Genomic DNA, 21,656 nt, shown 5'->3' with positions numbered 1-21,656 from the left:
AGATGACCCTGTCCTTCAGCATTTTTTGTCAGCTCCTGCACCCCTTTCACCCCTTTTTTACTCCAGTTTTAACTGTTGGAATGGCCTGATGCTAAAGTTTTATCTTAAAGGTCTATAAAAGCAATGTTTTCTTCTAGTATAACTTGATTTTATATTCTTTCTGTGTCTAAATTTTCAGTGTAATCGGAAAACTTCTCATGCTGTTCCTAAGAGTCACATATGCTCATAACCTTAAACACTGTTCCTGTGCATTCAAGCACTTCTTTCCTCAAGTTTGTCTTCCAGGTTATCTAAATGGGCTTCCCGTAAGGAGAAGCAGTCTCACTGCAGAAGGTTTTCCCTGCCTTTTTATTAGCTGGCTTAAAAAAACACAAGATTTTATGTTTTTTCAAGATAATTCCTGTACTGTCTTTATTAGCTTTATGATTGCAAAAAAACTGAAAGTTAAAAGGGTTAAGGTTTTTACCTCCATGTGACTTTCTCTATTGCTTGTTAAAGTCTTTATGATTATTACTCTTGGTTAAGTGTATAACTATTACAATGACATGTGATTTTATGTTAATAAAATGTTTTGAGCCTTTTAACATCTTAGAGAAATATCCTCAAAATCAAAATCTTAAATTTAGTCTCTGATTTAGTCTTATTGCTGGGGCTTATTAAACCTATAGAAATTAATCTCTGCAAGGTCATAGACTCTTTCTAGAACTTTCTGGCAGACCATGAAGTCCAGTATCACCACCTCCAGCCTGATAATTATATATTGGAAGAAAATCAGTTAAAGGATTCCCTCAGCCCCCTTGAAGCTGTCCTTATCAGGAGTTATTAACCAGTCCTTGTGCTTAGTTAATAACCTGTTGTAGGGCTTTGACTCCTGGACACACATATCTAAAGATGGCACTGACTCCTACCAGTATCTGACAAAAACTCAAGTTAACTGAAGGCTCGTCTTTAGACCTGGGCAAAGCGGACAACGTAAACTGCTTTCATGAGACACAAGGACAGGCCTGTATTCCAAAACATTACGATTCATTTCATAATTTTGCCTTTATCTGAAATAATATAATTTGTTCTATGTCTTTGTGGAAGGAAAATATCTTGGGCCCCCAGAATCACTAAGGTAGAGGGAAAATTCAAGCTGGGAACTGCTCAGGGCAAACCTGCCTCATAGTCATCCCTCCGCTTGTATTCATAGTCATCCCTCTGCTCACTGAGATAAATGCATATCTGATTACCTCCTTTGGAAAGGCTAATCAGAAACTCAAAAGAATGCACTGTTTGTCTCTCACCTGCCTGTAACCCAGAAACCCCCTCCCTGCTTTGAGTTGTCCCACCTTTCCAGACGGAACCAGCATGACTCCCTAAAATGCAGAAAACCAAACTGTGCTCTGACCACTTTGGGCACATGTCATCAGGACCTCCTAAGTCTGTGTCATGGGCGTGTGTCCTCAACCTTGACAAATTAAACTTTCTAAATTAACTGGGACCTGTCTCAAATTTTCTGGGTTCATATTTGGTAAACATGGGGGGATTCTGAGCGGAGGTGCCCCTGAGCTTTAACAAATCTTCTACTGATGCTTGGTACCATCATGAACTAATTTATTGCTCAAATCAATAGGACAATTTGCTGAGGTCTGTGAGCTGCCCCTCCAGAGAATCCCTGCTCTCCCAAAATTTGGTCAAGATCTAAAGTTTATTTTGGTGTACAACTCCTTTATTTTGGAGTTTTACTTTCTTCCAACAAGGAAGGGAAGTTTTCCTGCTTCCGTGATAATGGAAGGCAGGTAACTCCTTTATGGAGTTTGAGCTCACTTCCAACAGGGAAGATGAGATTTTTCCTGCTTCTAGGATGGTGGAGAGCAGTCTTCAGCCTGAGACCCATCCCTGGGTAAGTAACTGAATTGGGGTTTGTCTTGGCTAAAGTTAAAGTTAACAACCAGCTGGTCTTAATTTCTTTTTACCATCAGAGTGTTCAGTGATCATATAAGTTGTGCCATTGTTTGTTTTGCTTAAGTGGTTTTTTTTTTTAGTGTTTGTTTGTTTCTGTTTTTCCTACTGTTTCTCTTGTTGTTTCAGTCTTTTGCCCATTGGGTTTAATCAACTCTACCAACTTGATTAAATCTGAAGGGAAGTTCCAAATTATGGGGAACAAGGCCTCTGAAGTGACTAAATTCCACCCCCCGCCTCCCCTCCACACACACACACACACACACAAGGTGGTATGGTTGGGGGAGAAAAACAGCCAGCAAAAGGAGAAAAAAAGGAAAGATTTTTGATTTTGACTACTAAAGGGGTTTTATTTACAGAACAAGGCCACTTTTTTGCTAGCCAGGCCAAACTGAAACAATGGCAGTTGCCCCATGCTGCAGTTCCATAGCTAAGGCTCTGCTTTCTTTTCACCATGAGAGCCTGGGTTTGGTGGGTTTGGTTCCTAAATCAAGCCCTTTCTGGTTTGATACTTGGTACCTCTGAAATAGCAGCAATTTTTTCTGACTAAAATATGGTTGTGAAATTTAAATGGATTATTTTAAAAAGAGCCCAATGGTTAAAAGTCAGTTTAATTAAAAGGCTAACATCCAAGATGTACGTGTGTGTGTGTGTGTGTGTGTGTGCACGCATATGTGTATGTTTGTCTTTGAAAGGTCTTCATGTGTTTGTTTTTTGGTTGTTTTTCTCCTCTAGGACCTTGCCTTTTTTTTTTAGCAAAAGTTTGTTTCTTCTCAGTTGACTGAATTCTGTTATTACCTGATTGTTTGACTAAAATAGATACTGCACAGAGGCTACTCTGGGGTTTTTAAGGAAGAGTGTAGTTTAGACACTTAAAAATGTCTTTGTTTAAAACTATTTTTTAAGTGCCCTGTAAAAGCATCACGTTGTCTAGCCTCATAATAATTCACCCTTTTTGGAGACCCAGGATTCAGTGTGGGCTCTACCCAGAGCTCAGATATCTGGTTAAAAAAAGAAAAACAGGTAGTCTCTATCTAAATAAAATCAGTCTTCCTATATAATCCAACAATAAATTTCTGTAATTTTATTATTGAGTTGGCATCCATCTTTAATCTTTCTCTAGCACCACCAGACATTTTCTCTGTGTACCTGATAATGTAAATTTTGCTATTTGACTTTCACCTGATATGCAGATTTAAGGCTATTTAACTGACAACTGTCTAGGGTTCTGAAACAGGTTATCAAGAATCTGAAAGTCTAAGATATGAAAAAAAGGTTTTTATGAATCTATAAGATGTACTTTTATCGGCATGCCTAATATGTCTGTATTTATGTGTTGTGTACACAATGTTTCACTATGAAAAATATATAAAAGAGCTCTAATTAATTGGCTCAAAGTGAAATAATTCAAAAAGCAGCTATATTCTTTAAATCAATGTCAATGATTTATACTTAATACGTAAATACTTTATCAGGAAAAAAGGAAAGACTAGTCAAATGCTTTTTCAAGTTTGCATAACTTAAGTAAAATTATTAATAAATGAGCTCGCTTTAAAATTATTGGTAAAGTAATATTAGAAATGTCAGCATACATTTTTGTTTGCAATTATTAATCAAGCAATTTCATACTTACCCCTGCCAAATACTGTAAGTTGTCAAAATTTGGCAGAGGGTTTACAAAACTATAAACCCGGCCCAAAACATAATGATCTTTGCTTGTGTAATCTTTAATAAATAAGTCATTGATATTGATTTAATGAATATAGCTGCATTTTGAATTTAGTAAGATTATCATAACTTCTAATTCTGTGGCTTTAGGCAGTCTAGTGCACAGGCAGTAAGGAAGTTTGTTTTGGGAAAGGACTGTTATAGTGTTTGTTTCAAAGCTAAACTATAAACTAAGTTCCTCCCAAAGTCCAGGAATGAACAAGGACAGCCTGGAGGTTAGAAGCAAGATGGAGTTAGTTAGTCAAATCTTTTTTCCCTATCTCAGTTACAATTTTGCAATGATGGTTTCATAACTTTAAATCATGACTATCACAGTTTTCATAAACAATCTAGGTAAACAAGTTAATTAGGTAAATGTAATGTGATACATACTTGTAGACAAATTTGTCATAATTTAGAATAGAAAGTTATATTGAATAATAGATATTTCACTATTTAGGTATTTTCCAATGAAAGTATATTGTAGGAAAACATTCTTGCTAAAAAAAAAGAAGGTGTGTCCTTTTTTAAAAAAGGTGAACAAGTTTAATCTAATTTAAAGCTTATTTAAAGATTATATATAAAACAAGGTAAAAGAACCAGAAAATAAGAGAGATGTAAAGAAAGTTATAAAAATAAAGAGGTATTTTTTGTGTTAAGAAAGCTTAAAGAGAAATAATTTTATATGAGAAAGAATCTTGTATGGTAAGTTTAGTCCTAAAATAAAATGACTGATTAAGAAAGAGCATGTTCAGGACAAAAGACAAAGTCCAGGCATGTGATGAATGGTCTGTATAAGTCATAGTAAGAGGATTCTTTTTAAAAAAAAACAAAAATTTGTATATGATCAAGTTGTTTATAAGTAATGGGAAATTATATTGCTCTTCCTAGAGATCGGGCTTGATTAAAAAAAACACTTATGCACTAAATTATTGGTTAGAACAATGAAATTTTCTTAAGGGGCTGATTCACTCTTAATAAATCATAACAGATTTTAATTTTTTTACTGAAAATTCAGCTTTTATTGCATCTCACCATTTTTTGGCTTTTTCTCCCGTTTTAAAAGGCACGTTTTCCTAAAGGCCTAAGGAAAGACCTTTAGGTTTCCTTCCAACATAATATTCTGTGCACTGCAGAAGGTCTTTTCTTTTGCCTTTTGGTAAATGACCTGACAGATTTAACATTTTATTGAAATAATTCCTATGCCATTATTGTTCAATTTGGTTTGCTTAGGAAAAGGATAATTTTTTTTTTTTGAGAGAGTCTCATTCTGTTGCCCAGGCTAGAGTGCAGTGGCGCAATCTCGGCTCACTTCAACCTCCACCTCCTGGGTTCAAGCGATTCTTCTGCCTCAGCCTCCTGAATAGCTGGGACTACAGGTGCACGCCACCATGCCTTGCTAATTTTTGTATTATTAGTAGAGATGGGGTTTCACCATATTGGCCAGGCTGGCCTTGAACTCCTGACCTCATGATCCGTCCCCCCTTGGCTTCCCAAAGTACTCGGATTACAGGCATGAGCCACCACACCCGGCCGATATTTAATTTTTTAAATTAAAGTTATTACATTTGTGTATCTTCCTGTATGTGCTTTTAAAGTTCTTGTGACATTGAGTTACAGGGCTTTGACTGCTGGGTCTGAAAAGGACACCAAGTCCTGCTCAATTTTTAAACATTGACAGCAATTAAAGCCCCATCTTTGGGCCCAGTAGAAGATGCCAATCAAAATCAACTGCATTCCTGAAACACAGGGACAGAAATTAAAGCTATTCAACTCCTCAAGGCCCATGGACTACCTTGGTAGAGGAGGGTGCGTGAGATTGTAAGGGCTGATTTTAAAGATAAAATAAGTTCAATTTCTCTATAAATTAATCATTAATGTTGAAGGCACACTGAAGCAAGACCAGCATATGGGCCCCTGAGTCAAATTAACAAGGTTTTCTTGAAGTATTAACTGTCTCCTATATAAAGATTGTAAAGGTTATGAAAGGTTTATGGAAGTTGTATCTTATGATCAAGATTAAAATTTTATAATTTTTAAATAAAATTTTGAAAAACAAATTTACTTGGCTTCTTGTGCACCTGTCCAAGATTAAGCCCGTTTCTTATGAGTCCCCACAGGCACCTGAGAAGGACACCATGGCCTACACTTGTGAACCCTTATAATACCTAAAGCTGTTGTTTTAGAAATAAACAGATAACGAGGCCAGGCGCAGTGACTCACGCCTGTAATCCCAGCACTTTGGGAGGCCGAGGCGGGCAGATCACGAGTTCAGGAGATTGAGACCACGGTGAAACCCCGTCTCTACTAAAAATACAAAAAATTAGCCGGGCGCAGTGGTGGGCGCCTGTAGTCCCAGCTACTTGGGAGGCTGAGGCAGGAGAATGGCATGAACCCAGGAGGCGGAGCTTGCAGTGAGCCGAGATAGCACCACTGCACTCCAGCCTGGGTGACAGAGCGAGACTCCGTCTCAAAAAAAAAAGAAAAAGAAATAAACAGATAACTAACATCCTTAGTGCCTCCTACTCAGCCTCCTTAATAACTCCCATCCCATACAGGTTTGCACCCCCAGTAGATACCTATGGCCATGTCGTTACCTATTCAATCAGGTATAAATAACTTGTCTCTCATTTGGGATCATGAACCCAATGGTTACCAGTGTATCAATAACATTTGGTTCGGGGTCAATGTACAATAAGACAGGCAAAGCCCTATAATATACAATTATATAACATCACTTACCTGAGAGCTAAGCGGGCAATTCGCCTTATATTGGCTGGGGTTGAGGCTGCCATTGGCTTACCGACCCCATGGGGAAAATTTGCCTATCATGAGGCAACTCTTCAAAACTTTACTTCTTCATTCTATGCACTGTCTCATAAAACAGGAGACACTTTAGAAACATTAAAACTCTCCCTCGATTCCTTTGCAGATATAATAATGGATGATAGATTAGCATGAGATTAATTATTGCTTGAACAAAGGAAAATGTGCGCTATAATCAATAAAACCTGTCGCATTTATGTAAACACCTCAGGTCAAATAGAAGAAAATGCGCATAAAATATATGAGCAAGCTGCCCGGTTGCATAAATATAACCAAGGCTCTGATCTCAACTATATCTGGTCAACCATTAGAAGCACCCTCCTGAGTCTCACTTGCTTCTGCCCTGCCTAGGACCTTTTGTTAGCTATCTTGTTATTACTAATTGTTAGTCCTTCCTTGTTTATCTTCTTGGTAAACTTTGTGTCTTCTAGATTACAATAGGAAACGTCCCAACGGCTATGAAATGCTGGCAGATATTATGCTAGGGTTTAGGGATATGAGTTCTGCACTTTTTTCTTTTTTGCTTTTCTATCATTTCTAAAGATGAGGCGAAGTGGGAAGACAGGGAGGTGCAGGTTCTAGTCCAGAAGGAGCCGTGGGGCCCTGAGTGAATAGGCAACCTCTGGAGCCTGAGTGCACCAGGGCTGCGACCTGCACTGTTGGTGCAGGTGGCCCTCCCTGGCTGGTCCTTGCCCTTGGAGAGGTCAGCCGTCTGTCCTTTGAGGAGGCAGCAGGACGGGGAGGACCTCTGTCCCCCATGTGCCATGTGGCCAGAGCAGGCTCCTGCCCAATCCTCATGGTGTGAGGGAGGGGCAAGGCGGGGCATCCTCACAGGCCCTTAGCTCAGAGGCCCCGTGACCTGAGGGACAACTCAGGAGGTCAAAGGGGGCCACAGGTTTCAGGCTGGCCCTGGCATCGAGAGTCCAGAGAGGCCTCCCGCATCCTTGCCCTTCTTCTCCTCACCTGGTCCAAGGCATTCCAATGCGAGGAAGTCTGGGGAACAGGGTGTGAGGGTCCTGTCTTGCTCTGTCCTGGACACCCCCAGCCCCATGTGGATGGGCCCTAGCCCTGGAGCACACTGCCTTGTGTCTCTGAACCTAAGCCCCAGGGAGAAGGACCCCCTTCCACCAGGGGGTAGGGGCTGCTGTGTGGGCACTGGAGTGGGCCGAGTCCTGTTCAGTGAGGACAGCCGCTCTTATCACTGAGGCACCTGCCTCTGCACTGCAGGCCTCCAGAGCCCCTCCCTGGCCATCTCAGCATTCTGGATCCTTTTTCCTTGCTTTACTTTTTTTCTCCCAGTTTTTATCACCAGGGTGACCAGGAACAACTGAAACAGCAGTGGAACATACCATAGCAAGGGTTTGATAACTGTGTGCTAAGTGGATAGAGCCGGGCAGGGCACCAGCCTCCCTCACCCAGCGTCCTTGATGCTCCCCAGAGCAGGTCAGCAAGCCCGGGTCAGCAGCTTCAGGAGACACAGTGTGGCCAGAAGCATCTGCCTGAGCCTCGGGCCCCAGTTCCTGCACGTGAGCCCTGAGGGGTGCAGAGTTCTGTGCGGGCTCTCAGGTCTGCAGGGCCCTCCCAGAAAACAATGGCCTAGCCCTCAACTCTGGACTCAGGCCCTGGGCCAAGGCAGGTCTGAGTGTGCCTTGGGCCTGGGAGGGTGGGTAGGTGTTGGGCAGGCTGAAGCCCAGAGCTCACCATGGAAGCCGGGCAGGCTGGGCTGGATGTAGGCGAGGTGGGGAGGGTGTGACCAGTGCCCAGTGTCACTCAGATGCTGGCCTGGGGAGCTGCACCCTGCTGACAATGCCACCCTGGGCCCCCAGTGTTCAGGAGGGAGGTCTCCCCGTGAAGTCACATGTCAGACGGGAGGCCTGGCTCTTTCCAGCACAGCTCTGCCCACTGTCTGCTCCATGACTCACCCCCAGAGCTCCAGGCCAGGGTTCCAATCCTGGCTCGGTATGGGATGTGGGCAACAGACACGTTCCCTTTCCTGAGCCTCTGTCTCCTCTTCTCTGAAACCGCCCCCCGAGCCTCACCCCTAACACCCTTGGAGGCCTCACCCTGAGCAGGTCCCCACCCAGGTCACAGGCTGCACCCCTAGCCCTAGGGCAGGAAGCAGGCTGTGTGCAAAAGGCTTCCCCTGAGCGCAGAAGGCAAGTGTGGATGGTGTCCTCCCACTCAGGGGCCTGGGGATGCTCACAGGGCACAGATTCTCCCAGAAAGAAGCCTCTGGAGGTGTAATGGGCACCCCAGAGAGGGAAGGCGCTGGGGTTCAGGGTTGGGGGAGGCCACCTGTCACCGGGGACCCTGCTGTAGTGTTTGAATGCTGTATGGTGGGTGTGCAGCTCTAAAACAAATTTTGAAAAATGGGGGTGCTCAAATCAGGCCAAGGGGATGGGTAGGAGCTTGAATGGTAGCACTCCCTCCCCCCGGAACGCTCTCCTTCCTGTGAACTTTCTGGGTCCATCCTCCCAGCAAGGAGGGGTCATAGATGAGTCGCAAGGCTCAGAGAGGTCTGGCCACATGCTCCAGGCAGCACAGCAAGTGCAAGTCCTGGGAACTGCCCTCCCACCCTCTGCAGGGACGTCCTCCTTTCAGGGGCCAAGCTTTGCTCCTGTCAGGGCGGAGGCTGCAGCCCACGTGACCAGGGCCCTGGTCCAGACACAGCCCTGGATCCCGTGCCCGCCTGGGGTGTGCAAGGACAGAGGGTCTCTCTGGCTTATCCAACAGGTGTTTATTAAGGGCCTATGCTGTGCTGAGGCTGCCGTTCAGGGAGCCCCACAAATGTGAGGCCTGGCCCCTTCCTCCAGGCCTCCAGGCCCCATCTCTGGAGACTCCCAGGAACTCACGCCGACCCCTGTCCTCCAGTTCTACTCAGTCCACTTCATCTCAGCCTTTACTGGGCCCTCCTGAGTGCCTGTCCCCTGCTGGGTGCGGGGGACACCACGGACCAGACCTGGCTCAAGTCACAGATGGGGTGGGCGCGGAAGGCTTCCTGGGGGAAGAGGTGCCTGAGCACAGGGTTAAGAGTGGAGAATGCTGGGCCATGGAAACAGCAGCAGAGAGGGTTGGAGGGGCCATCTGCAGGCGGATCTGTGTCACTAGAGCCGATCTGCCGGGTGGGAGTCCTGGAGAGGGCCATGGGAGGGTCAGGGTGGGGGACAGGGGTGCAGACATACATGGTCAGACCTGTGTTAGGATGTGCCTCAGGAACCAGGACAGGCTCCCACTGGGCCGGGTGTGTGAGGAGTGGCACAGAGGCCTGGGGCACCACACCCAGTGTGGGCTGCAGCGGGGCCCCCCAGAGCCTATAGCTGGCCGGGTCCCCAGAGCAGCAGGCCGAGTGCAGGGAGCAGCGCAAGGATGGCGGCAGCCGGCTGCAGGGCATGGGCCCTGCTGGCGTTGCACAAGTCGGTGTCACAGCACGTGATGTTCTTCTTGCCCACATAGTAGTCCTGTGAGTCATCCACGCAGTTCAAGCTGCAGCCTTTGCTGATGACGGTCAGGAGGCCAACTGCGCCTGGGGAGCAGCGGGATCCGGGGATGGGGCCGCCCTGTGTGCTCACCCGTCTGACCTGCCCCAGGCCTCCTCCTGTCCCCACCCTGCCTAATGCTCTAGAGTCCCCCTGGGCTGGCCTCAGGATTGCAAGCAGTGCTTGGGCCTGGTCTTGGCCCTGGTCTCAGCCCTATCCAGATGTCCAAGGCAGGTGGACCACCCGCTGAGCGTCAGAAATGGGGTGAGTGAGTGAGCGAGCTCAGGGATGGGGAGGGACAGATGGGTGGAGGAGTGGAAGATGGAGGATGGGGAGGGACAGACGGGTGGAGGAGTGGCAGATTGAGGAGGATGGCTGGAGGGACAGATGCTGGGTGATTGTTGGGGGTACAGGTGCGGGACGGGTCGAGGACAGGTGGAAGGAAAAGAGCACATAGATGCGGACAGATGGCCAGAAAGATGAATAGTTCAGTGGCAGAGACCTAGGCCTGGTGGCTGTCGTCCCCCCACTCACGGATGCGCTCGGTCCAGCACTGCTCCCCCAGCTGGGTGCAGTTCTCCACCTGCAGGCAGTCCTCGTTGCTCACCTGGGCTTTGCAGGAGTAGCACAGCAGGGCAGTGCCTGTGGGGTGGAGTGGGAGGGGCCTCAGAGGCTGCCCCATAGCACTCCCCAGGAATGGGGGCTCCCGGGCAGGTGGGCCTCCATGGCGGTGGCCTGAGGAAGTCCTCGGCGGCCTCTTGTCACCCTCAATGTCTCCTCCCCATCTTCACGGCCCCCTCCTCAGTGCCTCCGAAATGTTGCCCTGTTTAGTCCCTCGGTGGCTGCTTTTGTGACCGTGTGTTTCAGAAGAGGAAGCTGCGGCTGTGGGGGTGACTGACCCCGGGACCCTGGGTTGGGAGGGTCCCACCTCAAGCAGAGCAGCTCCCTGGGACCCTTGGAAGCTGCAGTGCTGGGACTGGGCCGGATGTAGACCCCCGGGTCCTCACAGGACACCCCCAGCACCTCCCCCTTGTGCCCCCAAAAGCACTTCTTAGCCTGAGGCTTCCTATCCCATGTCTCCCAGCTCCTCATCAGCATCTCTGTCCATCCGTCCGTCAGTCTGTCTATCTGCCCCCTAGGAGCCAGGCCCTGCCCCACGGTGGTGAAGGAGAGTGACTCTGTGCTGCCCCTGCAAGCCCCGGTCACAGGGGACGGCAGGGAACAGGTCGCTGCCTGGTCGTGCCAAGAGCTGCCCTGGAGGAGCGGAGGCTAGGGCGAGAGCCTCACCCCCTTCCTCTCCCTTCCTCCTTCCTCCCCCTCCTCTCCGTGTGCCCTGCAGGTATCCCTCTGGCCTCCCCGGCTCACCCCTGCTCCCTTCCCTGCTGGGGGCCAGCCAAGGCCTCACCTGGCTGCAGGGCCAAGCCTGCCATCAACAGGGCAAGCAGCACAGCCTTCATGGTCACTGGTGGGCTGTGGTGGAGAGGGCCTCAGGTGACTTTATATGGCCTCAAATGGGGAGAGGCTGGACTGCCCACAGTCAACACCAGTGGGTTTCCTGGAGCCAGTGAGGGCCCCGGGGCTGGGCAGGTCCGAGTCTCCTCCCTGAGCGACCTGCACCTCCCTCTCCCTTTGTCCTTCTTTCCACCTCTGGAGGACAGAGCCTACCCAGAGCCATATCTCAGCCACCCGGGCTGAGGGCTGAAACGTCCTCAAGACCCAGATTATGCCTCTCCCACCTCCCCACCTCACAGTGCAAGGCCAGACAAGGGAGACCCTTTCTCCAGACTCCTCCAGGCCTCGGCCTTCCAGCCAAGGATGAGGGCACCTCCCTGGGCCCTGTGCTCCTATAGAAGCTGTGCCGCCCTCCTGGGGCCCACGGCCGGCAGGGTGATGAGCCTTGGTCACAGCGTCACTGACAGATCAGTAGCAGGTGCTGCAAAGGACAGGGGCAGGGGCTGTTCCGGTGTAAACCAAAAGTAACATTCTAAGGCCCCCCAGCCATCTGAGTGGAACCCTCCTCTTGGCAAGGGCTTTCCAAAGTTAACCTGAAAAACTGGTTCAGGCCTTGACAGCAAAGGGTTGGATAGCCTCATTATCCCTCCTCCCTTCAGAACTCTGGAACAGCCAGTGTTAACATCAACACAAGCCTTCAGTCTGATGAGAAACATTTACCATCTATTGTCTCGGAAGCCTGCTACCTGGAGGCTTCATCTGATGATAAAGCCCTGGTCTCCACAACCCCGTATAACCCAGACATTCCTTTCTATTGATAAGTCTTGCAACCGATTGCCAACCAGAAGATGTTTAAATTCACCTATAACCTGGAAGCCCCCAGTTCCAGTTGCCCACCTTTCTGGACTAAACCAATGTATATCTTCAATATATTTGATTGATGTCTCATGTTTCCCTAAAATGGGTAACATCAAGCTGTGCACTGACCACCTTGGGCACATGTTCTCAGGGTCTCCTGGGGGCTGTGTCACAGGCCATGGTCCCTCATATTTGGCTCAGAATAAATGTCTTCAAATATTTTACAGAGTTTGGCTCTTTGTTGACACAGGGGACAGCCTCCCTGGGGAGGAGACCCTGTTGGACGGGCCTTCATTTATAAGGCATTCAGTGTGGGCTGAGCCCTGGGCTAGGTGCTTTACCCTCAGGACCTTGAGTGACCCCTCAGCTTGGAACTTTAGCTGCAAACAAGTCGGGGAAGTGCAGCTTTTAGCAGCCTCTGCAGTAGCAGGAGGCAGGGGCTAGGCCCAGGGCTGTATGGCCTCTGTCTGCCCCAGATCCCCTCTCCGTCCACTCCATGTCCTGGGAGGCTGGTCCAGCTCCCACAGGCAGGAGATGAGAGAGTGGAAGAGGCAAGGTCAGGCCAGCTCTCCTGCCAGTCAGCTGGGAGGTGGTGGCAGTGGCTATGGCCCTCTAGAGCAGGCCCAGGCTCTCATGCCAGTCAGCTGGGTGGTGGTGGCAGTGGCTATGGCCCTCTAGAGCAGGCCCAGTCAGCTGGGTGGTGGTGGCAGTGGCTATGGCCCTCTAGAGCAGGCCCAGCCGGCTGGGTGGTGGTAGCAGTGGCTATGGCCCTCTAGAGCAGGCCCAGCCAGCTGGGTGGTGGTGGCAGTGGCTATAGCCCTCTAGAGCAGACCCAGGCTCTCATGCCAGCCAGCTGGGCAGTGATGGCAGTGGCTATGGCCCTCTAGAGCAGGCCCAAGCTCTCATGACAGTCAGCTGGGCGGTGGTGGCAGTGGCTATGGCCCTCTAGAGCAGGCCCAGGCTCTCATGCCAGCCGGCTAAGTATTGGTGGCAGTAGCTATGGTCCTCTAGTACAGGCCTAGGCTCTCCTGCCAGCCAGCTGGGTGGTGGTGGCAGTGGCTATGGCCCTCTGGAGCAGGCCCAGGCTCTCCTACCAGCCGGCTGGATGGTGGTGGCAGTGGCTATGGCTCTCCCCCTCATCCCTGCAAGCCCGAGGGGCTGGTGGCTTCCTGCTGCTGGCTGGCTTTGAGGGGGACTTGTGGCCGCTGCTGTCTCCTTCAACCTGACCCCTGCCTTTGTACATGGACCCTGAGTTAGATAACTCTGCCTGGCAACCCTCTTGGGTATGCTGTTGTTCCTGCTGGATGCTGGTAGGTCCACTGTGGTCCGTGGCCCTGCCTGCTGCTGAGTGCGTGCCTGGAGGGAGACCGGCCCCTTCTCCCCTGATGCTCTCTCGTCCCCGCTGATGGTTGTCCGGCCTTCATTGTTACCTCCTCTCCTCGATTTTGCCCCTGAAAAGGGCTCTGGCACATTTTAAGGGGTGGTGAGGATGTTGCAGGTAGGAAAAGTCTTGGGGAATCGGCCCCTCTCCCAGCAGGCCTGCACCATCCAGGAAGGCTGGTAGATGTTTCTGGGGTGTTCGGGGGACATCAGCTTCTCACTGTCTCACCTTGAGTCTGGGATCAAGGTGACACTACTGATGGGGGCAGGGACAATGCGAGACCCGACCTCCTTGGGACTCAGTGGCACCAGGAATCTGCCTTTGGGCTTCCCCCGGGGCTCCAGGTCAGCCCCTGTCCTTCTGGGGCCTCTCCTGCCTGCCTCCCTGGAACCCACTGGGTTGGGCTCTTTTCCATGGAAATTGTCTCTTCTCTGGCAAGTGAGGAGCCTGAGCCCAAGAGGGACAGGAACTTACTGGAGGCCATTCAGGGTGACTGCAGCCTCCCCCAGACTCCTTGCTTGCCCACTCTGCCCAGCCAGAACTTTCCCTCTGGACACGCCCTCCAGCCCATGTCCTGTAAGCTCAGGACAAGGGGCCTCATACAGTCATGAACTGCTTCCGTGTGTGGCTGACAGCCCCTGTCCCATCCTCCCTCCGCCCCCGCCCCAGCTCGCCGGGGCTCTGGCCACTCCCGCGCAAGAAGTTTTCTTATCTGTCTCTGTGTTCAAGGTGCCAGCCTGGAACTTTCCGTCCTCAAATATTTATAGGTGTGTAAGTGTTTGTTGATCTGATTTGATACACAGTGATTGCTGTAAGGCAGTGGTTCTCACGTGGGTGACTCTGCACCCCCAGGGAATGTTTGGTGATGTCTGGAGGCATCTCTGCTTATTCCAGCTCAGGGGTGCTGCTGGCCTCTAGTGGGTGCAGGCCAAGGAGGGGGCAACACACAGGATCCCCACCACAGAATCTGCAGCCCCAACATCCGCGCACTGAGGGTGTGGCTGGTCTGAGGATGGCCCCATGGTCACGGCTCCTATACGGAAGACCATGGCTGTGACATTCCTAGAGCCCCACCCCTGACCACAGGTTGGGTTCTGACCTCACCCCAAAACTGAGCCCTCACTGTGGTCAGTCTGAACTCTAATCCTGGTTACCTAACGAGCCCTGGTTACGGCCCCACCCTGAGTCCTAAGACTAGTCACACCCTGAGCCCTGGCCCTGGCCACTGGCTGAGCCCTGATCCTGGTCACAGAATGAACCCTGACTGTGATCACCCTCTGATTTTTGACCCTGGTCACAGGCGAATCCCTGTCCCCTGTCATTCACACTTTGGCCATACACTGAATGCAGCCCCTGAGCCTAAACTGACCCTGGATCTTCTGGAAGTTCTCCTTTCTGGGAAGTTCTGCCACAAGGGGCATGGCTTCCTGCAGATCCTCATCCGGTGGACAGGGGCTGAGAGGCTGATGTGAGTGATAATAAAACTCCAGTCTCCCGGTCAGCTGGCTCTGTGTGAATTACTCTTTCTCTATTGCGATTCCCCTGTCTTGATAAATCGGCTGTATCTTGCCAGGGGTCAAAATGAACCCCCTGGGTGATCACACACTAATGTATTTTCTTCCTTCTCTTCCTCTCTTTCTGATCCCTCCCCAGTGTCAGAATGGACTTGGTCTTTGAGAAGAGGCCCAAGGTTCCCTGAGTAATGGTAGGAGCACCTGGGGGAGCCCCATGCATCTTGGGGATCAGGCCCCAGTTCCATGCCAATCCCCACTCCCCACCAGCAGCACCCAAGTCCTGGGAGACCATGTGATCCCATGTCCCTGAGGTGGTAAGCAGTCACACCAGGGATGGAACCAGCCTTCCTGTCCCAGGAGACCCTGCCTTGGGAACCCCCATCCAGCGGCCCTGGGTTCTCGTCCCACCATGTGCCTGGTATGCCCTGTGACTAAGCGTCCTCCGCTGTGAAACATCTGACTCTAGCATGCTCAAATTCCTGCCCCCAGAATCGTGTGCAATAACAACGGTTAGTGTGGCTTCAGCGTGACTCACCCTTGGCCTCCTTCCTCTTCTCTGCCAGTTGCCTCCAGGGACTCCAGATTTTCCTGTTTGCTCTTGGCCTTCTGCCCACCCACCCCACTGCCATGGGCCCAAAGCAGCCGGGTTCCCTGGAGATCCTGTCTTCCACCTAGTGCAGGGCATGAGGCCGGGGCCAGGACAGCCGGACCAGGCCCTGGGGCTTCTGGGAGCCGACTCACCTTGCAGGGGCCCACCACCACCTTCTGGGGCCCCACACGGTCCCATGCTGGAACACACATCCCTGTGTGTAATTTTTTTTATTTCATGCAGCATTAATTAAAAAAATAAAGATAGCATGTCACTTGCAAAGCCACGCTGGTGTCAGTTTGTAGCATCTTTTCTTTGGAAAAACGCCCTTGCAGATCAGGAGGAAAACCCACTGATGCACATGGGGTGGCTGGGGGCACTCAGTGCCAAGCCCCCATTTGGGTTCTGGAAATTAAGGCCATGACTTGCAAGCTGTGTGTGTGTGATATGTGACTGTGAGGGTTTGTATGTGCCAACTATGTGGGCATGGGAGTGTGCCACATAGTGTGTGTGAGAGTGTGAGAGAGGATGCTTGTCTGTGCATGTGGATCAAATGTGCGAGTGTGTGGCATGTGTGTAAATGCAAGTGAGTGTGGGTGTGTGCACCGGTTGCGTGTTGTGTGAGCAAAAGCATGTGTGTAAATGTGGGTGTGTTGGGGCCACCAAGTCCTGAGGGCTGCGCAGCTTGGAGCCCCTCAGAGGCGTTTTCCCCTAAGCCCACCCAGCTGGGGCCCACAGGCCCTCCCCATCTCTAACTCCCCCAGGGCCCTGTGTTCCCAGAGGAGGTGCCTTTTCCTGGCTCTCACAAAGGCGTCATCAGGGCCCTGCCCCAAACCAGCTCACCTCCTGCCTGGGCACTAAGGTGGAGATGGGCACTGCCCCAGCCCCTGCCCCACCAGCCAGGCCCCTTGGCCTCCAATGACCCTCAGAACCACCCCCACCACTCTGCACCCTCTGCTCCTGCCACTCCCCCTTCCTGGAGTGAACTCAGACTGGGGAGGAGACCCAAGGCACACCCTTCCCTTCCAGCTGGGCACAGCCTCACCAGCACCCCCAGCCACCCCTGCTGTGAGAGGCCTGTCATCCAGAGACCTCCAGAAGGAGGGCTGGCTGGGACTGCCCCAACCTGAGGCCTCCGGCACCTGAGCAAAGGACATTGCTGGGTACAAGCCCACCTCCAGGCAGAGGGAATAGCAGGCACGGGGGACGACCCATGGGCTTCGGAGAGGACAGTGAGGGGTTAGCTCCGGCGTGGCCTTGTGGCCCAGCGAGGACCTGAGCTGTATTCAGAGTGCACGGGCTTATTTGGGCAGGGGGAGTGACTGGCCCTGTCAAATGCCACTCTGACTGTGGGTGGAGATGGGGAAGCCAGTGCAGAAGGAGGCTGGTGCAGTGGCCCAGGCATGGTCTGGGGGCTCCGCTCAGTAGGGAAGCAGGCTGGTGCAGTGGCCCAGGCATAGTCTGGGGGCTCTGCTCTGCGAACTTGGGGCATGGCTGGGGGAAGGGAGTCCTCAGGGCCAGCCCCCAGGAGACACTGGAAACTGCCTTTGTAAAAGTTTTAACAGTGAGAAAATGGTGATGGTGAAGGAGATCTGATCTAACCGACAGCCAGTTAATCTCCAAACTGCCCTTAGTCATTTCTGGGCATAACAGCCCTTTCCCAAAACTCAGCCATCTTTGTAAAGCTAACGAAAGGCCACCACTGCATGAGGAAGATGAGGGGATCTGCGCTCTGCTGAGGTTAGACTGAAACGACTCCCAGCCGTTATTCATTAGGAAGATGGGGGATCTGCGCTCTGCTGAGGTTAGACTGAAACGACTCCCAGCTGTTATTCCAGGGACCACAAGATTTGCAACTCCCCCAATTACTCCTGCAAGTAACATCACTATTGTGATCCTAAGATTGGCCTTGTGAGATGTTGTTTCAGGTTTCTGCACGTCTAACGACTGATGGATGGCCCCAGCGAGGCCCACCAACCCCGCAGCCGGTCCTGTGGCCCCACCTGGACGCAAACTCAGTGCACAGGAAGACCATTTGCCACACCCCCAGCCAACCAGCAGCACCCGTTCCCTGGCCCACCAGACTCTCCCTGAAAAACCCTAGCGTCCGAATTTTCTGAGAGGCCGATTTGAGTGATAATAAAACTCTGGTCTCCCGTTCAGCTGGCTCTGCATGCATTAAACTCTTTCTCTATGGCAATTCCCCTGTCTTGCTAAATCGGCTCTATCTTGCCAGGGGTCAAAATGAACCCACTGGGTGATTACACACTAGTGTATTTTCTTCCTCTCTTTCTGACCCCTCCCAGTGTCAGAATGGACCTGGTCCTCGAGAAGCGGCCCAAGGTTCCCTGAGTAATGGTAGGAGCACCTGGAGGAGCCCCATGCATCTTGGGATCAGGCCTCAGTTTCATGCCAATCCCCACTGCCCACCAGCACCGTCCAACTCCTTGGAGACCACGTGATCCCATGTCCCTGAGGTGGCAGTTAAAAATAGGAGTTAAAAATAAATTATTTAGGCAGATAGTGAGGGTAAGGAAGTCCTCAGTAAGGTTTTCCTTTTAATGAAAAGCAGGCTCCAAATCATTTTCTTTTCTAACAAAGAGCAGCCTGTAAAATTGAGCCACAAACATAAGACAAGCAAGCTGGAAGCTTGCACGGGTGAATGCCAGCAGTTGTGCCAATGGGAAAAAGCTACCTGAGACGAGGCATGATCAAAATGGCAGCTCCATCTTCTCTTCTCTTTGCCAGCCACGTGTACAGCAAGGAGCAGACAAGATGGTGCTGGCCAAGTAGAAGCCCATTTGCATAATAAGATTAGGGTGGGGCGACCAGCCTTCCCCATGCCATATGTAAACATCACCCTTGGTCATACCAATCTGTGGGCCCTTTGTAAATCAGACACCACCTCCTCAAGCCTGCCTATAAAATCCGCTGGGGTCTGCTGCAGGCTGGCTTTTCTCTTTTGGACGCCTCTTTCGAAAGAGAGGGCTGCTCTCTTCTCTCCTTTCTTCTGTCTATTAAACTTTCTGCTCCTTAATCCATCTACATGAGTCCATGTCCTTAATCTTCTTGGTGTGAGACAATGAACCCCAGGTATTTACCCCGGACAATGACACTGCTTCAGCAGCAGAGTCGCACCAGGGACGGAGCCAGCCTTCCCGGGGAGGGAGGACTTTGCTGTCCCAGGAGACCCTGCCACAGGAGCCCCAGTCCAGGGACCTTGGGTTCCAGTCCTGCCATGTGCCTGGTATGCTCTGTGACTCAGCCTCCTCCTCTGTGAAACACATCTGACTCTAGCATGGCCAAATTCCTGCCCCACAGAATCATCTGCAATAAAAACAGTTGGTTTCAAGCTACTAAGTTTTGGGTGGTTTTTGATGCAGCAGTTGATAGCTGTATGGGGGTAAGGGCAGAAACAGAGACTGGGGAGGAGGCAAGACCACAGAGGTGTGGATGGGGGAGGGCAGTTGGAGGGAGTGAGAAGAGGCCAAACACTGGCTGGATTTTGAGGGTAGAGGATCTGGATATGAGGGATGGAGACTGTTGAGGCTGAGCCTGAGTGAATAGCAAGGTGAGTTGCCATTCATGAAGGTGGGGGCAATGCATATGGAGCAAGGCTGGGCTGGAGGATCAAAGCTAAGCAGAGACATTGGCTAGCACATAGGAGTCTGGATTTCTGGGGAAGGGCCCTGGCAGGAGACATGAATTTGGTCGTTGCCAGTGTTGGATGGTATTTAACGGCATGACACTGGAGGAGATCACCCAGGGAGTGGGGATTGGTTGAACAAAAAGAGCCAAAGAATGGCCTGGTCAGTAAGGAACCAGCAAGGGAGGGTGAGGAAGAGAAGAACCAGAGGGTGGGAGGGTCCAGGGAGCCCAGGTAACAACGGACCTAAGGATGAGTGAGCTGGCACACAGGCTCGTGCCTGGAATCCCAGCATTTTGGGATCGCTTGAGTCCACGAGCTCGAGACCAGCCTAGGCAACACAGCTAGACCTCGTTTCCACAAAAAATTAAAAAGGTAGGTGAGACAGTGCATGCTTGTAGTCCCAGCTACTCTGGGGGTTGAGGCAGGAGGATCCCTTGAGCCCAGGAGGTTGAAGCTGCGGTGAGAAGAATGTACCACTGCACTCCAGCCTGGACAACAGAGTGAGACCCTGCCTCAAAAAAGGAAAAAGGAGGAGTGAGCTACCCAAATCTGTATTTGTTTATTATTGCTGTCCTAACAAATTACCATAAACGTGGTGATCCAAAACAATACAAATTTATATCTTACAGCTCTGGGTTCAGAAGTCTAATGGCACAATGAGTGTCATGGGCTAAGATCAAGGGGTCAGCAGGCTGCATTCCTTCTGCTGGCTCCAGGAGAGGCCCTGTTTCCTTGTCTCTCCCAGCCACTAGAAGCCGCTCATTGTCCTTGGCTTGTGGCCCCTTCCTCCATCTTCAAAGCACATCACTCCAACCCCTGTGTCTGTTGTCACATTTCCTTTTCTCTCTGCTTTCATCCCATTGTCCTCTCACTTGGCTTCCTAACTCCCACAAGAACCCCTGACATGGCACCTGCCCTCCTATCTGAACCCGTGGGCTCTGCATCCAGATGGAACCAACCGAGGATACAAACAATTCGGAAAAAAACCTGTGTCTGTACTGAACATGTACAAACTTTTCTCTTGTCACTATTCCCTAAACAATACTGTATAACAACGATCTACATAGCGCTTACATTGTATTAGGTATTATAAGTAATCTAGAGGTGACTTAAAGTATACGGGAAGATGTGTGTAGGTTATATGCAAATACGAAGCCATTTTATGTAAGGGATTTGAGCATCAACGATTTTAGCATCCTTGAGAAGTGCTGGAACCAATCCTCTATGGATACCCAGGGACGACTGCACATTGGGCTCACCCTGATAAACATAAGAATCTCTCCACCTAAAGAATCTTAACTTCATTGCATTTGCAGTCCCTTTTGCCGTGTAAGTAATGTATTCACAAGACCTGGAAGTTAGGATGTGGACATCCTTGGAGGGCCATTATTTTGCCCACCACAGTCCACCCTCCAGTTTCCAAAATTTGCATAGGTCCCACGGGCAAAATCCACGCACCCATCTCAAGGTCCTCCACAGCCTCAACTCATTATAGCACTAACTCAGGTCCATACTCACTTAAGTCGCACCCAGTTCAAAAGTTTCAAATCCCATCGTCTGAATCATCTAAATTGGGTATGGATTGGACCCCAGCTAAGTAAGGGGGTCAAGCAGGCGGGCTGAGCACTGGTCCTGGTGACTGGAAGGCAGCACTGCCCTCCCCGCATCAGAAACTGCACCGGGAAGACTGTCCTGGGCTGGGCGGCACGAAACCCTGGGCGCCTGTGGCTGCCCCAGAACTGCAGGAGCCCCAACGCCTTCAGCGCAGGGTTCACTGTCATGAAAGGAATGTGACGCCCTGCGCCCATTCTACAGATGGAGAGAGCAGGGCGGAGCCCCGGGCCCAGGCCGCACGCCCCGCCTTCGCCCCATTTCCCCTCTCCCCTCCCTGCCCGCGCCTTCTCCCCTCCCACGCCTCCCCCTACCCTGGGACCCCCCCCCCCCCCACTCCTCTCCTCCCCCATTGCCGCTCTCCTCTCCTCCAGGCCTCCTCTCCTCCCACGCCTCCCCCCACCCTGGGACCCCCCCCCCACTCCTCTCCTCCCCCATTGCCGCTCTCCTCTCCTCCAGGCCTCCTCTCCTCCCACGCCTCCCCCCACCCTGGGACCCCCCCCCACTCCTCTCCTCCCCCCCCCACTCCTCTCCTCCCCCCTTGCCGCTCTCCTCTCCTCCAGGCCTCCTCTCCTCCCACGCCTCCCCCCACCCTGGGACCCCCCCCCCACTCCTCTCCTCCCCCCCCCACTCCTCTCCTCCCCCATTG

The 21,656-nt window shown here is 51.1% G+C and overlaps 1 protein-coding gene and 1 long non-coding RNA gene across 2 annotated transcripts; one reads left to right on the top strand and one right to left on the bottom strand.

The window, feature by feature from the left end:
* Positions 1-9,195: 9,195 nt before the first annotated feature.
* On the bottom strand, positions 9,196-11,427 carry PSCA (prostate stem cell antigen). Its single transcript, XM_004047587.4, has 3 exons — positions 11,359-11,427; positions 10,488-10,595; positions 9,196-10,000 (listed from the first exon to the last, which is right to left on the bottom strand). The coding sequence occupies exons 1-3, from the start codon at positions 11,408-11,410 to the stop codon at positions 9,789-9,791; spliced, it is 372 nt and encodes a 123-aa protein (XP_004047635.1). The 5' UTR covers positions 11,411-11,427; the 3' UTR covers positions 9,196-9,788.
* Positions 9,945-16,033, top strand: LOC109028038 (uncharacterized). The gene is made up of 3 exons (XR_002007095.3): positions 9,945-10,217; positions 15,298-15,349; positions 15,722-16,033. It is a non-coding gene; the product is annotated as an uncharacterized lncRNA (long non-coding RNA).
* The last annotated feature ends 5,623 nt before the right edge of the window (positions 16,034-21,656 follow it).

The sequence above is a fragment of the Gorilla gorilla genome, chromosome 7 (genome assembly GCF_029281585.2).
Source record: "Gorilla gorilla gorilla isolate KB3781 chromosome 7, NHGRI_mGorGor1-v2.1_pri, whole genome shotgun sequence".
Lineage (NCBI taxonomy): Eukaryota > Metazoa > Chordata > Mammalia > Primates > Hominidae > Gorilla > Gorilla gorilla.
Note: the sequence above shows the minus strand (reverse complement) of the source record. Positions and strands in the feature narration are given on the sequence as shown.